The 16,959-nt window shown below is 33.7% G+C and overlaps 1 protein-coding gene across 3 annotated transcripts in view; it reads right to left on the bottom strand.

Moving 5' to 3' along the window:
• The window catches only part of KIAA0825 (KIAA0825 ortholog), a 385,059-nt gene that overhangs the window by 313,917 nt on the left and 54,183 nt on the right, over nucleotides 1-16,959 (bottom strand). For all 3 annotated transcript variants that reach the window (XM_019428780.2, XM_053907194.1, XM_053907195.1), the window contains 2 exons: nucleotides 9,778-9,946; nucleotides 6,060-6,729 (listed from right to left, as the gene is read on the bottom strand). In XM_019428780.2, coding sequence (XP_019284325.2) covers nucleotides 6,060-6,729; nucleotides 9,778-9,946 — 839 coding nt within the window. The remainder of the gene's footprint in view (nucleotides 1-6,059; nucleotides 6,730-9,777; nucleotides 9,947-16,959) is intronic.

The raw sequence follows: 16,959 nt of genomic DNA, 5'->3' as shown, positions 1-16,959 counted from the left end.
TTGGAAAAGATTTACCTTTATAAATCTCAGTTTTCTCATATTTAAAATATGAATATTATGAAGGGTTGTTCAAAGACTAAATGAATTCACATGTGTAAAGCCTTATACATAATAAAAAAGGTATAACTTTTTTTGATATTCAAGTAATGTTATCTCTATTTTTGATACCCAAGCAATGCTATCTCTCTATATCTATATTACAAATAGAGATGAAAATACACATATGTTTATATGTATGCGTAAATAAATAATTTATAGACCATTCAGGGAAAAAACCAGTCCTCAATCTACCTAAAGAATCAAAGGCAGTTAAGGATTCAATAGGTTCAAATTGCTCATCAAGAACATGGTAGTATATACATAAAGAAGGAGCAGCACTCCCAAACTCAACTAACAAGGTCAAACATTATACTGACACCAAAGTCAGATAAGGATACTACATGAAAACAAAACTACAGACCAGTATTCCTGATGAATATAGATGCAAAAATTCTAAACAAAATATTAGCAAACCGAATTCAACTCCACATTAAAAGAATTATATACCAAGATCAAGTTGGATTTATCCTTGGGGTACAAGGATGGTTTAACCTATGTAAATTAATCAATGTGATACACCACATTTAAAAAATAAAAATCATATGATATTCTCTATAGATGTAGAAAGGCATTTGACAAAATACACATCCTTTCAAATTCTATACCCTATACCTATACCCAAATTCTATTCCCTCTATACCAAATTCTCAGTGAATTTGCTCATCAAGAACATGGTAGTATATACATAAAGATTGAAACATTTTCCTCTAAGATCAGGAATAAGACAAGGGTGCCCATTCTCACCATTCCTATTCAACATAATACTAGACGTCCTAGCCAGGACAATCAGGCAAGATAAAGAAATAAAATGCATTCAAATCAGGAAACAAACAAAAAAAAAAGAGTGAAATTGTCTTTGTTTGCACATGATATAATCTTACATGGAAAATTCTAAAGACTCCACTAAAAAATTGTTAGAATTAATCAACAAACTCAGTAGTTTCAGGGTATAAAATCAACATACAGAAACTAGTTGTATTTATTTTTTTTTAATGTTTATTTATTTTTGAGACAGAGAACATGTGCAAGTGGGGGAAGGGCAGAGAGAGAGAGAGAGAGAGAGAGAGAGAGAGAGAGAGAGAGAAGGAGAAACAGAAAGGGTCCCAAGCAGATTCCATGCTGTCAGTGCAGAGCCCAACATTGGGTTTGAACCCATGTACTGTGAGATCATAACCTGAACCAAAACCAAGTTGCTGAACCGACTAAGCCCACCCAGGTGCCCCAGAAATCAGTTACGTTTCCATGTACTAACAATGAAGTATCTGAAAAAATAAATAAACAATCCCATTCACAGCAGCACCAAAAATAATAAAATATTTAGGAATACATTAAACGAAGAAAGTTAAAGATCTGTATACTGAAAAAATAAGACTTTGAGGAAAGAAATCGAAGAAGATATAAAGAAATGGAAAAATACTGGATTTCATGGATTGAAAGAATTAAAACTGTTAAAAATCCATACTACCCAAAGCCATCTATAGATTTAATTCTCTATCAGAATTTCAATGCAGGGGCACCTGGCTGGCTCAGTCAGTGGAGTGCACAACTCTTGGTCTTGGGGTTGTGAATTCAAGATCCACAAGAGAGGTAGAAGTTACTTAGAAAAAAAAAATAAAAATTTTTCAATGTGGAAAAAAAAATAATCCTAAAATCTGTATGGAACTACAAAGACCTCAAATAGCCAAACCAATCCTGAGAAAGAAGAACAGTCAGAGGCATAACATTCCTGATTCAAGATATACTGCAAACTCATAAATCAAAACAGAATGGTATTGGCACAAAAACAGACACAAACCCAAAGGAACAGAATCAAGACCCCCGAAATAAACCCTCAGGTATATGGTCAATTAAGATTTGAAAAGGGAACCAAGAATACTCAATTAGGAAAGGATTAAATAAATGGTGCTGGGAAAACTGGATAATCACATGAAATTGGACCCTATCTTACAACACTCATAAAAATTAACTCATAATGGATTTAAACATAAACCTGAAACTGTAAAACTCCTAGAAGAAAGCAGTTTTTTTCCTTTGCTCCTTGACACTGGTCTTGGCAATGATTCTTTGGATGTGATACCACAAGCACAAGCAACAAAAGCAAAAACTGCATGGGACTACACCAAACTAAAAAGCTTCTCCACAGCACAATAAATAATCTACAAAATGAAAAAGCAACCTATAGTAGGGAGAAAATATTTGCAAACCACCTATCTAATAGTGGATTAATATCCAAAATATATAAAGAACTCATACAACTCAATAACAACAACAAAATTTTAGAAAGGCCAATGGACCTGAATAGACATTTTTCCAAAGAAGATATACAAAATGGCCAACAGCTACATGAAAAGATGGTCAACATCAGTAATCAGCAGAAAATTCAAATCAAAACCACAATGAGATATAACCTCACAACTGTTAGACTGGTTATCATCAAAACAACAAGACATAACAAGTACTGGTGAGACTGTGAAGAAAAGGAAACCTGTGTGCACTGTTTGTGGGAATATAAATTGGTATCTTCACCGTGAAAAACAGTAGGGAGTTCTTCAAAAAACAAAAGAAAACAAAACAAAACAAAAAAGAACTACCAACAGCAATCTCACTTCTGCATATATATCCAAAGGAAATGAAAACAGGATATTGAAGACATATCTGTACTCCCATATTCATTGCAGCATTAACCATAATAGTCAAGATATGGAAACAACCCAAGTGTCCCTATATGGAGATAGATAGATATATATAGATACATATATATATAGATACATATATATCTATATCTATCTCCATATAGATAATGGTATATACCATATAGATAAAGTAATGGTAATTATGTGACATGATGGAGATATTAGCTAATGCTGTGGTGGTAACTAACAAAATACATAAGTGTATCCAATCACACACTGTAAATTTTAAACTTACACGATGTTATATGTCAATTATACCTCAATAAAGCTGGAATAAAAAAGAATGGTGTACATACAACGCCTGCTTAAGATAGATCAATAGGTTACAAAATAGGAATTATAAGAAAAATACTTTCAAATTAGTGTTATATAGTCATCAGATGAGAAGAGGGTGAGATGATTTAGAAAAAGTAAAACAATGGCTGCACTAAAGTAGAGTTAGCAATATGGAGAATTCAGAGCAGAGTGTTTTTTTAATAGAATGAGCTATTTCTATCTTGTTCTTTCAGGCAGTGGAGCACAGTGACATAGCAGAGGATCTTCAGTTAGAAAGTTTGAGTCCTGGCTTCCTTCTGTAATCTTGACCAAATTCATTATCTCTATGTCTTAGTTTCCTCACTGTGTAATAGAGATAACAAATAACGGCACCTACCTTGTTGGTTGGTTAGGATTAAATGAGGTAATGCACATCAATGTTTGGTGCAATAAATGTTAGCTATTGTTATCTTAGGGAAAATCTTTTCTATAGTTTCAGGCAAAGTAAGTCTTGGTGAGCATAAAGATACAGACATATATTAAGATATATAGGTATCATATCTTATAGATATATAGATATATATAAAGATAGATCTCTCTCTCTCTCTCTCTCTCTCTATATATATATATATATATATATATATATATATATATGTATAGGGGTGCCTGGGTGGGTCTGTGAGTTGAGCGTCTGACTTGGACTCAGATCATAATGTTGCAATTCATGGGTTTGAGCCCCATGTCAGGCTTGCTGGTGTCAGTCTGTCAATGCAGAGCCCACTTCAGATGCTCTGTCCCCCTCCTCTCTCTGCCTCTCCCCAACTTGCTCTCTCTCTCAAAAAATAAAACATAAAAAAAATTATTGAAGACCCCAAAGAGTTCTTAAAAAAATAAAGATAATACAATGTACAACCCATTCAAGTCAATGTAGACTTTATTCTAACAGGACTATAAGTTATTGTAATTGTATTAATATTTATTAAGAATGTTTATCATTACGTTATTTCACTTATCTCAAAGTATATTTCCTTGATAAATAAAATTTGGTCATTGGGTCAGATATTAGTAGCAAATATGGTTGATCCATTAAGAATCAGTTTAGCAGTTCTTATACTACATTAGAAGCAGTTAACTCATTTTGTTTTCTTCCCCTAGTGGGTCTAGCTCAGAACCTTAAACATGGAAGCTGCTATATGCCTTGCCAATGTTAAATGCTCAATAAAGCTGCACCAAATTGATTTTCAGGTAGTCCACCTGAATAGTGCTGTCTGAAATCTCTTTTGCAAGTGACAAAGCACTATACACCTTAAAACAAAGTCCAATCGCATGATGGTTAAGTACACGGGTCTTGGAGACATGAAGACCAACATATGAATTCTGACTCTGTACAACAGGGCCCAGAGCAAGTTAATGTTTCTAAGCTTCTTTCTTTGTTTATGAAATTGAGATAATAAGAAAAAGAATGTATGTGGCACAGTGCCTGGCATATGGAAAGTATTAATTTAACAAGTGATTTACACCAACGGTTAGATAAAGGAGCTTGAGAAAGATCAGTGCACCTAGACTTGCAGAAAATGTTTCAAATTTTGGTGTTAAAGCCTACACACATAGTTTTCTTTCACGAATGAGAAAACACCTCAATATCAGCCCTAAAGACTCCATAGCAACTTACACATATTTTCAACCATATGGATCTTTTCTTCTGTTATAAACTATATTTAGCATATATAAAACTTTCATGTTTTAAACACTTTACAAGTAAGCAGGAATTCTTTTAGAGAATATAAAAATTTTTAGAAAATAAGTATACTCATGACATGCATTTAAAATTTATGTAACAATTAAAATGAAAATCTATTTGCTTTGAGCAAAACTGTAATGTTCCTAAATTAGCTGACTTTGCATTCTGCCATAACCTAAAGTTGGCTGATGCATGTCTGTTCTGTGATATGATATAGCTTCCAGAGGAAAATAAAAAAATATAAGATAAAACATTAAACTACTTGAAAATTCATATATCACAGTATTTTGGTATTCTGGCATTTTATTAAGGAAGGTATGTAAAAATATGGTGAGCTATGGAAATTTTTAAAAGTGACCATAAATTCAAAGACAGCAATTCACCAAATAACAATTTTCAAACACTTAAAAACTATAGTTTATGTACCTATTTAGAAATATACCTCAGAATTTTTACATAAAAGCATGACTAATAATTTTAAAAAATAATATTTTTATCGTGATTTTTCTCCACTAGTGGGAAATTAAAATGGTGACAGAAAAGTTTATTATATCACAATAATTTCTTTCTGTTTTCCTTTACCTTTCATATAAAATTAGGAATTTTCAAATCACCTTTTCTTTATGGATATTCTTATAGAAATGATACTAGAGGAACTTTTAAAATGCTATGCCTCTGTGACCAATTATAATATAGACTTTTATAGTTACCATTTCACAATAGCTCTTTATTGGAATTGACTAAAAGAATACAATTCTAATCGTCCAATTTTAGTTCATGTAAATTTCAACAAATCTTTAACAATTCTTTTTACCTAATGATGTTTCAGGTTTGGAAGATACAATGGGTTAAGAATTATACTTTTCTGTTACATATATGAGAATATTGATTCATATATATACATATATATATATATATATACATATATATATATGTATATATATATATATATATATATATACATATATATATATATACAGTTTCACCCAGTAATTTATGCAATCAAAAAAACCAAGACTCTTATTGGCAACATTTTTGACTTACATTTTCAATATCTTTAACAATTTAAAGAACAGGAAGAAAAGCACATCTAGGACTATACCTACAGAAAAAGAAATGCAGAAGAGAAATGTGCACTGAAAAATTTCATAATATTTATTTTCTGATTTAGTTTTAAGTTTGCAGTAAGTTTAACCAAATAGAAAAATGTTAGAAAATTAAAGGTATCAAAAGGCTTAAGTCGAACCGAACAAATTTAAAAAATCACTAACCCAAAGCATGCACTGATCCTCTATGCCTGCTGGAGCTCTTGCTTGTTTTAATCACACGGATAGCACTTTCTTTGAACTGCAGCTCACAAAAATTTTCAAGAAACTTTGTCATTTCTTCTGCAACAGTATCCAGGTAAGTTTCTTTAATGAATTTCACCGTTGAGGTGGGAGCTAAAATTTCGTGTAGTGTGTTAAAATCTTCTTTTATCATTGAGTATAACCTAAGCATTGTACTTTGGTATCCATGAGCCATTATGTCTAAATTCAATTCTCTGCTATAAGCAGGAAAACAGTTCTGCAGGAGCTCAGCCAACAGTTTATTCTGTATGCTTTGGTACTTGATTATAACTTCTGATTCTGGATAAAGAAACAACAGTTGTTGTATGCACTGCTTTTTCAACCAAATTTTGTGCTGTGAATTGATGATTTCATTATGGCTTTGTAATTTGTTCACTAAGAAGCGTCGAAGATGTAGTCTTATGTTATCCCAGATAGACTGTACATCCATGGAGGAATCATCTTCCACAGAATGAAGAGAAGTCCGAGAGAGGAAATGGAAAGATGCTCCACTTAGAGTTGCCGGGAACGAAACGCTGCTCTGGCAGGAGAGATCCCAAAGTAAATCCAGTATCACTTCTTCTTGATTTAGTTCACTCTTCAACGAATCTTGCTAATAAAAGTAAATTATAACATGAAAAATGTGATTAGCTGTAACAGTAATAGTAAAAATGATTTCTATAGTCACACAATTTCATACTAATTCATTTCAATTTAGAATCAATACTCAAATGGTCTTCAAGGGTTTGTGTGTGTGTGTGTGTGTGTGTGTTTTGCATTTGGAATTTAATCAATTCAGGTATTTTAGAAGGTTAGCTTTATGATCCGTTAAATTATGCATGCTCAGGTGATGATCTATATTTTCAGTTAGCCTTCCAAACATAATATAGTTTTCAGCCCTCATTGTTATCCATCCCCAATATAATCTGAGCTGCAGCTTGAAAATTCTAAATAAAAATCTATAGCAAAATGTTGATTGAAATGTATTCCTCTGACAAAATAAACACAAGATCATGTCCCTAAGTGATTCCTGGTAGAAAATTTTCATGCCTGAATAAGCATATCTATTATTATAGAACCCCAAATGAACATACAAAATGGAGACCTTTAAATATAGTCTGTGCCCAGAGGTTACTAATACCTGCCATCCTGAGAAATAAAATATAATATAAAGACATTAACTTTCATTTAAGTCCCTTTTTGAGAGCCATGTTAAGAAATATTTTACTTAGGAAATTAATCTGAGAATATTTCAGTTCTCTCCAAAAAGATAAGTAACTCAATATGGGGAAAAATACTCTCAGAATCATTCCCCAAAAGATGATACAAAATTATTCCTTTATGCCTTCTGTGTTGCCAGAAAACAATGATAGGTATAATTATGAATAGTAAAGGAATAAAAAGTTACTTTCTTTTTAGACCTTGTATTACATGCACACATTCTCCTTACATGCTGAATTTCCTAATTTTGTCTCTTTCAGGTAACACTGAAATTAGTTTATATTCTCTGAGTAGTAACGAGCTGATTCTAAGAAAACTGGAAGCAAAATTCAAGTGGCATTAAATAAGGCTGGCTTTGAAATTTCCTATTGACAAAGACACTACAGGTATTATGTATGATTCAGAATTATGCAGAAGTCATGCGAATTCCAGGAATTTGCTCTCAAGCCATTCTAAGCAGTGCTCTATCCAATTTAATGTTCCATATGTAATACAGATAGATAGATAGATAGATAGTATTTTATTATATAAAAAGCACTTATCTATCAAGTCTTTGGCTTATTCACAATAAAAATTCTGTGATACAGATATTTAGAAACCCAGTTTGCAGATAAGGACACTAACATGCAACATGTTTAAGGTACTTTCCAAACGTCACACACAGTAAAGCACAAGACCAAGAATGAATCCGTGGCTTCATTCTCCCTATCTATGCTCTTTCTACTACACTCCAGAGAGCCACAAAGTGCACTGACCTTTCTGAAGCTTCTCTCTCTCTCTCATCCCTCTCTATTTAGTGCTTTTGATACTTCTAGAAAAAAATGGTAAATTCTATGAAACAAACAAGTCATGTTAGTGCCTCTATCTTGGGTTTCTTTTAATCAGTCTAAATCTGTAAATATTTGATCAAACAATATTTAAAGAATAATAGGTTCAGGACACGTGTATAGTATGACTACATAAGTTTGAGAATAACTTCAGTGTAATTGTCATAATGAGAACCTCTGTTTCTTATTTAAGTACTTAGATAATAAATTTAAAAATTTCTATTAAAAAAAAGAGAGCTATGAAAAATGGCTGTTAAGATTGACAGCTTTAGCATGTAAAAACTTGATAATAAGGTCGTTTCAACCCGAATCTGTTTAATAATGTGGTTCTTTCCTCAAAATAACACGATCAATTATGTAAAAAAAAAAAAAAAAAACAAAAAAACCTAGGTCTGGAACAACCCTATCAGTTTAATGAATTTGAGCAAAACTAAAGCGGCCTTTGCCCTGCAGTGAATACAGAATGACTTATGTGTGACAGATTAAAAGATAATTAAAAGCTTTTGCTTTTAATTAAATGAGAAAGCATTATTACATCAATATTAATGAAATTCAATACACATGACTCTTAATAGAAATTAAAGGAATAACTATGTCCATATTTATTCTTCAAGCCTGCACCTTCAAGAGATAATGGGTGAGGGGATTTTCTTAAAAGAATAGGCTTCAGGGCACATAGTCTTCCTTTCTCTTCCTTTTATTACTTTGTAAACATTAAAGAGACATCTGAAATAATAACAATAGCCAAAAACTTTTCATCTGATTCTGTCATCCTAAGCCATCTACAACCTCAAGATATTTTCCACATCTGCCTTAGTCAATGTTTGATGTTTAGACGAAAACGGTGCCTTTTTTCCCCCTAAAGAAAATTAAAACCATAGCCACAGACATACTGCTTTCTAACAATCATGCTGTTTCTTTGGGAAACTGTTGTTGCAAGCTACCCACAGCCACAGACATACTGCTTTCTAACAATCATGCTGTTTCTTTGGGAAACTGTTGTTGCAAGCTACTCCTTGTAGATATAGGGGTAATAAAGTGGGTGTTCTTACTCCATGGCTACAAACACATCCTAACATAGTGAGTGGTCAGTATCAAAGAATGACCAATGTAGTATTTCCCCATCAATTAACAGTGGTCTTGTAGAAATTACTGCCTTGCTTGAAAAAACTGGGTATGCCTGCAGTTTGGGAATACACGGAATGATAGACAAGGCAACTTAAAAGATACAATCAACGGTGATCTCATTATGCTTAATAATAAGCACAGAGAAGATGAGTGGTTGTGAAGGACATAAAACATAATAAATATGAACTTTTCTGGTAGACAAATATGTGGTACATATCAATCTACACATTTTGGAATTATAATGTTTAATCTCCATTTATATAAAACTTCATTTTATTGATACAAATCATTGTAAAAGGTAAAAAACAAACAGCTCACTGTACTCCACTGGGGATACAGAAACCAAACAAAACCCCAACCCCTAGATATGGTAGGATAACACGGTCACTAAAATATTTACATATAAGAAGCTGAATGAATTATATTCCTGTTCACCCACCCCATCTCACTATAAAACAAAGGATTTTTTTGTTTTGTTTTTTTACCAGTGTTTTGAGGAATTTTATCAAATCTCCATGGGGAATGGAAGGTGACTTGGATGAATTATAATTATAGTTATCTAGCCACTCAAAACAGTCAGTTGTCGTTTGCAGCTGCACATCTGGACACTGCTTGTTAACTTCAGATTGTATTTCTTTAATGCAATGTTCTATGCTATAAAAAAGAAAAGAAAAGATTATTTTGGTAGGAAACAAGTAATGGCTCCATGTCATAATATCACAGGACCTGAGATGTTTATACGTGGTACCTGGTTGAATATGGTTTACAAAATTATAAAGCATTCTTACGATAGGAAACAATAACAATGAGACTACATATTTTCATTCATAATTGAAAACTGAATGCTCAGATTTTCTGGCAATTTCCTATCACACACAGTGGAGGAAATACAAGATGTAAGATATCTAGATACTCTGAGATGAATCAGAAATCATTCTGTGTTAAAACAAAAATCAAGCATGGCTACAATGAAATGATGGTCCTCTTGATAAGCAGTAGATGGAATGCAGAGATAAGATACTCATGTTGACTAATGATCATAAACATAGTCTACTAATAGGTGAATGACTATACAAATTATGGAAAACTTCAATCAATGGGATATTAAAATGTCACAAAGCAATTACAAAAACCTTGTAATTTTAAAAGTTGTAAAACATAGATACATGCTGTATACACACTGTTATTACAGCCAACTATCTTTTTCTGCCCTGGAACTCCATTCCAAAAAACGAAAACAAAAACATACTAAACACTGTATTAAAAAAAAAAAAAAAAAAAAGACTAGAAGGAAATGAAACAAAACAAAGGGTTAATAGCAATTATCTTTGGGTAATGAAATTTATCTTTTACATTTTACTTTTCTATAATTTTCTAAAGTTTTAGAAAGTATATAATACTCATTTACCAAAAAATAAACTAAAAACAGAAACACTTGTCCAATTGAATCTTTCAATACATATCTGCTTTAAAAATAATATACAGAGTACCCTTAGTTCTAACACTAAATGGATATACTATGTTATTTTAATTTTCAAATAAAATCTGTGGATTCATGATTATAAATCTTCGTGGTATAAACTGATGACCTTAAGCAGAATGTCATCTGTGGAGCCACATGGATATGACATATTACTACCACCTGATGGCAGCATATCTAAACTGCAAGAAAGCTTATTAACAGAAAAATTCTTTTGAAGCTGACCACCCTCACCCAAAATTGACAGCTATGCATTTGCTTCTTAATAGTATTAAGAAAGATCTGTTACTAAAAAGGTTATTACTGTTTTGAAAATATCATTGCTATTAATTATAGGTACCATGTGACAAAATTATTTAAGCTTCGGAAACAAAACTGATTATTAAAACTGACGTCATATGAATGGCTCTTCAAAAATCATCAGGTGTGGGTTGCCTATAAAACACACTGTCAATTTAAGGAAGGCTTTTCAGGAGACTTCTGAGCATGAGTGAATTCAAACTGAATTACCATGAAACAAATAACATTCTGAGACTCAAAGAGCTTTTTCATGAAAACAAGAGAAAGAATACCTCCTTAGGCCACAGGCCATGCAATTTCCTGATGGGACAATTCTATTCAGGAATACCAGTTCTAAGTCAGCCTTAATATTGGCAGATATGTTTTTAACTTATGTAAGCACATCTATGGATGAGAAACATGATACCTGAAGCATACACCTTAACTCTAGGCACGCTTTAACAAAGGTTCTTATTATAGCATCCTCATGTGTCTCATTCAATGAAACCTAATAGATTATAGCAAAGTGAATTGGAAAGGCTCAGTGCTGAGTCTGCCTAAATCTGTTTCAATCAAGACTCAGCTTTTAGGCTAATCTCTAACATCTGAATCTGGGTAGAGGCCAATAACCACAATCTATAAATAGGGTAAAGCCTTCTGAAGGCTAGATATTTTAGTAATTTGTCCAAACACTGATAAAGGGACTGAGCAGTTAGTTGCATTTCAGACCACCTCCCTCACTGATACAAACTAAGACAGTTGAGCTGGCTTTTAAAATCACAGATTTTTGGGGTGCCTGAGTGGCTTATTCGGTTAAGTGTCTGACTCTTGACTTCAGCTCAGGTTATGGTCTCATGCTCCATGAGAGTGAGCCCCAACTCAGGCTCCTCACTGTTGGGATTCTCTCTCTCCCTCTCCCCCACCCACACTCTTGGTCTCCCTCTCAAAATAAATAAACTTAAAAAGTTTTTGTCATAAAATTTTAAAAAAATATTTATTTATTTATTTATTTATTTATTTATTTATTATGAAATTTATTGTCACATTGGTTTCCATACAACACCCAATGCTCATCCCAAAAAATGCCCTCTTCAATACCCATCACCCATCCTCCCCTCCCTCCCACCCCTCATCAACCCTCAGTTTGTTCTCAGTTTTTAAGAGTCTCTTATGCTTTGGCTCTCTCCCACTCTAACCTCTTTTTTTTTTTTTTCCTTCCCCTCCCCCATGGGTTTCTGTTAAGTTTCTCAGGATCCACATAAGAGTGAAAACATATGGTATCTGTCTTTCTCTGTATGGCTTATTTCACTTAGCATCACCCTCTCCAGTTCCATCCACGTTGCTACAAAGGGCCATATTTCGTTCTTTCTCATTGCCATGTAGTAGTCCATTGTGTATATAAACCACAATTTCTTTATCCATTCATCAGTTGATGGACATTTAGGCTTTTTCCATAATTTGGCTATTGTTGAGAGTGCTGCTATAAACATTGGGGTACAAGTGCCCCTATGCATCAGCACTCCTGTATCCCTTGGGTAAATTCCTAGCAGTGCTACGGCTGGGTCATAGGGTAGGTCTATTTTTCATTTTTTGAGGAACCTCCACAATGTTTTCCAGAGCGGCGGCAACAGTTTGCATTCCCACCAACAGTGCAAGAGGGTTCCCGTTTCTCCACATCCTCTCCAGCATCTGTAGTCTCCTGATTTGTTCGTTTTGGCCACTCTGGCATGAGGTGATATCTGAGTGTGGTTTTGATTTGTATTTCCCTGATGAGAAGTGACGTGGAGCATCTTTTCATGTGCCTGTTGGCCATCCAGATGTCTTCTTTAGAGAAGTGTCTATTCATGTTTTCTGCCCATTTCTTCACTGGATTATTTGTTTTTCAGGTGTGGAGTTTGGTGACCTGTTTATAGATTTTGGATACTAGCCCTTTGTCCGATATATCATTTGCAAATATCTTTTCCCATTCCGTTGGTTGCCTTTTAGTTTTGTTGATTGTTTCCTTTGCTGTGTCACAAAACTTTCAATGTCAGAACTTCTGATTTTGTTTTTAGTTGGCTAAACATCTTGTCATTCTGCCATTCACCACTGTCTAAACATCTTGCTTTAAAAAAGCAAAACAATAGTTGGAAGTGTAGAGATTTATTGCCCGATTAGTATACAAAGGTATTATTTTCAAAATTTAAGGTGAAAGCTTGATATGTAATTTTTATTGAGGTCAAAATTAATTCAAAATTACCTAAAATGTAAAATTATTTTCTTCTTATTTATTTATTTAAAAAAATTTTTTTAACGTTTAGTTATTTTTGAGACAGGGAGAGACAGAACATGAACAGGGGAGGGTCCGAGAGAGGGAGACACAGAATCTGAAGCAGGCTCCAGGCTCTGAGCTGTCAGCACAGAGCCCGACGCAGGGCTAGAACTCATGGACTGCGAGATCATGACCTGAGCCGAAGTCGGCCGCTTAACCGACTGAGCCACCCAGGCGCCCCTAAAATTATTTTCATATATGTGTAGTAGTAATATTGCTGATGCGGATCATAATCTTGGATGGGAGGAGGTCTATATAACTTCAGAGGTAGATGATGAAAGACCCTAGTCTAGGATTTTTGAAATAACAAGGTACTTGTCTTTATTCGGGTTTAAGTGTTTTCTGATTAACTGTAAGATGCTTCAAATTTTCTTTAGAAGAAAGGTCAGTCATAAAAAAAACTACCAAGATAATTCAACAAATAGAAATCCAATTAACACTTTTATTGTTAGATCCTAGACATTAGCCCAAAAATGTAAACAGTCTAAAAACAGATGTAGAATCTCTTCCCTAAATAGTTTAAATTCCCAAATTTACACCATTAGTTGGCTTAGCAAGGACTTTTTTTTTTGAGAGCAAGAGAACATGAGAGAGAGAGAGAGAGCGAAGGAGCATAGGCACACAAGTGGGGGAGGGGCAGAGGAAGAAGGAGATAGAATCTCAAGCAGGCTCCATGCCCAGTGGGGCTCAATCCCATGACCCTGGGATCATTAGCAAGAACTTTTTTTTTTTTTATTAGAAGAACTTTTAAAAGCATTTTTTTAGCCTTATCCACTGAAACCATCTTAAATGTCTATCAACAAGAAAATTATTAAATTATTAAATTATTAAATAGTTAATTCACCGAGTGGGAGAGAGCCATGAAAATAAAAGTAGAAATGTAGCTATCAACATGGATGAATCTTACAAATACACTGTTGAGAGGAAAAGGTACAAATAAATACACACAGTACGATACTATCCACACAACAGTTTGAAAATCTGCCATGCATCAGTACACCTTATTATAAGGAATTATAAGCATAGGTAGTCGAAGTAGAAGGAAATGTGCTGGAGTGATCACCATCACCAAATCCAGGATGGAGATGAGAAAGTGGATGATATTGGAGAAAGGCATATAGTGAGCCTTTGCAGTCCTGGTATTGTTTTATTCTTTAAACTGGATGATGAGTGTATGAATGTTTATCATTAATACCCTTTATGCCTTTTCATATGTCTCAACATTTCTTAATAAATTTGAACCCAATGTACTTAATTATAATGACTCTGAATTATCCAAGTTAATGACGTGTATGAGTGCATACATTACTGACAGGCTGTGTGTAAATCAGATTTACAAACCATTTTTAAAATGCAATATGCAATATTCTTTTTTAGAAGATATCTGTGGTGGTTTTCTCATTCAACATTCACCCCTGGGTACCCTGAGTGTAAAAATTACTTATTGAATGAAGACATGTTCGATCAACATTAAGTGAATGCTGAATATGTGGCAGGCACTGTGATATATACTTGGGATCCAAAGGTGAGTAAGACAGGGTCCCATCTCTAAAGGAATTCTGTCTAATGAGAGAGACAGACCTGTAAATAAATAACTTCATTACAGTAAGACTTGATAAGAGGTGTGTACAGTGCTAAGGGACTACACAGGAGGCAGCTGCTAAATGTGCCTTGAAAGGTATAGAAAACTTATAGAAAAGGAAATTATATGCAAGGATATTGATGCTTTAAGAAAATTAATGGGGGGCGCCTGGGTGGCTCAGTCGCTTAAGTGACTGCCTTCAGCTCAGGTCATGATCTTGTGGTTCATGAGTTGAAGCCCCATGTCAGGCTCTGTGCTGACAGCTCAGAGCCTGGAGCCTGCTTCGGATTCTGTGTCTCCCTCTCTCTCTGCCTCTCTCCTGTTTGCACTCTATCTTTCTCTCTCTCAAAATTAAATAAACATTAAAAAAAAAATTTAAAAAGAAAAAAGAAAACTAATGGGATCACTGTTCTTAGAATTCCCTGACATTTGACCCCTGAGAATTTAGTGATCATCTAACATTATTGCCATGTCACTTAAAAACAATGTTTATTTGGATAATGAAAAATAGTTTATTTTTATGGTCACAACTATATTTATGTATGCATGTAGGTGTGTATCTTACTTCCAAAAAAGGACTGAGATGTCTTACAGTTAGACAGCATTGAATAACAAAAGTGTAAGAGCCTATTAATATCAGGCTGGTATAGGTGAGGATAGGGAGAGGAACTGAGAAAAAGAGAAGAGAATATTTATGACATAAAATCTAGAAACTTTATTGTAAAAATTCTTTCAAGATTTAAAACACAGAGTCTTTATTATTCAACCACATAATAATTCAAAGGAAAAAAAAAAGTATGTTCTATTGGGGAAAATTATGACAATGTTTTTGATGTAAAGGTTGTAGAAAACATTTTGGTATGCTTTCATGGAAAGCTAGAATTTCTATTTTTATTTTTAAAATCAGAGTAGAGGTGTCATGGTAGAGATTAAGATTTTTACAGTAAGAGAAATCTAAACATTAAAAAATTCATTTCATATTTTTAATGCTCTTGTTTATACTGTTTACCCACAACATAAATTCAGTCTAAAGAAAAAACTTTTTCAATCTATCACATGTTTAAAAGCACAAATAGTTATGAGATAAACAGTTTTCCAGTTTTTACCTAAGTCCAATTTATCTAACTAGATTAGTAAAATTCCTAGGAATTAATAAGTAATTAATAGGGAAGAGGGCTGATATATAAAAATTAGTAATTAAACTATAAGCCAGCCATAAAATAAAAGCTTATTTTCCTGAAACAAACGTATTTTGGGATAGTACTTTCTAAAAGGTTGAGAAAAGGATTCATAAAACTATTTTAATGGCTAAAAAGTATAGTAAGAAATTAAACATCTATGCCAAACTGTCTTTTATTTCAAAGAGATTTTGATCATTTCAAAATGTCTTAAGTATAGTTGCAAGGAAAAAACATCCTCAACACCAAATCCTGTTAACACTATCTGTTTAAATCTTTTCTTAAATGTATCCTCCCCTTTCAATTCTTACTGTGAAAGACTGGGTTCAGTTTCTTTTTATCTCTCATCTGAAATATACAAATAACCTCCCAAGATTCATGTTGTTATGTTCAGTTATTCTATGAGGAATGTAGGAAGAAAGAAACTTTTGGGGTGCCTGGGTGGCTCAGTCAGATGAGCATCTGACTCTTAGTTTGGGCTCAGGTCATGATCTCGCAGTTTGTCGGTTCGAGCCCTGCGTTGGGCTCTGTGCTGACACAGCCTGCTTGGGATTCTCTCTCTCCCTCTCTCTCTGCCCCTGCCCTTCTATCTCTCTCTCTCTCTCTCTCTCTCTCTCTTTCTCTCTCAAAATGAATAAACTGTAAAAAACAAAGAAAGAAACTTTTGAGTTAGGACTCTGTTATTTATTGCTTTATATCACTAATCCTCACAACAGCAATTTAGAGAGGCTCTTGCATGGTTCAGACAGCTTCAAGAAAGTTCACACCTAGTGTAGGGGTTATGCCAATCTAAAAGTCTACAGAGCTTTCAAAAAATTTCAAATGTGAAATACTCCC

This window comes from Panthera pardus, unplaced genomic scaffold (genome assembly GCF_024362965.1).
Source record: "Panthera pardus isolate Hobbes unplaced genomic scaffold, ASM2436296v1 HiC_scaffold_2, whole genome shotgun sequence".
Taxonomy (NCBI): Eukaryota; Metazoa; Chordata; class Mammalia; order Carnivora; family Felidae; genus Panthera; species Panthera pardus.
This window is presented reverse-complemented; position numbering and strand designations above follow the sequence as displayed.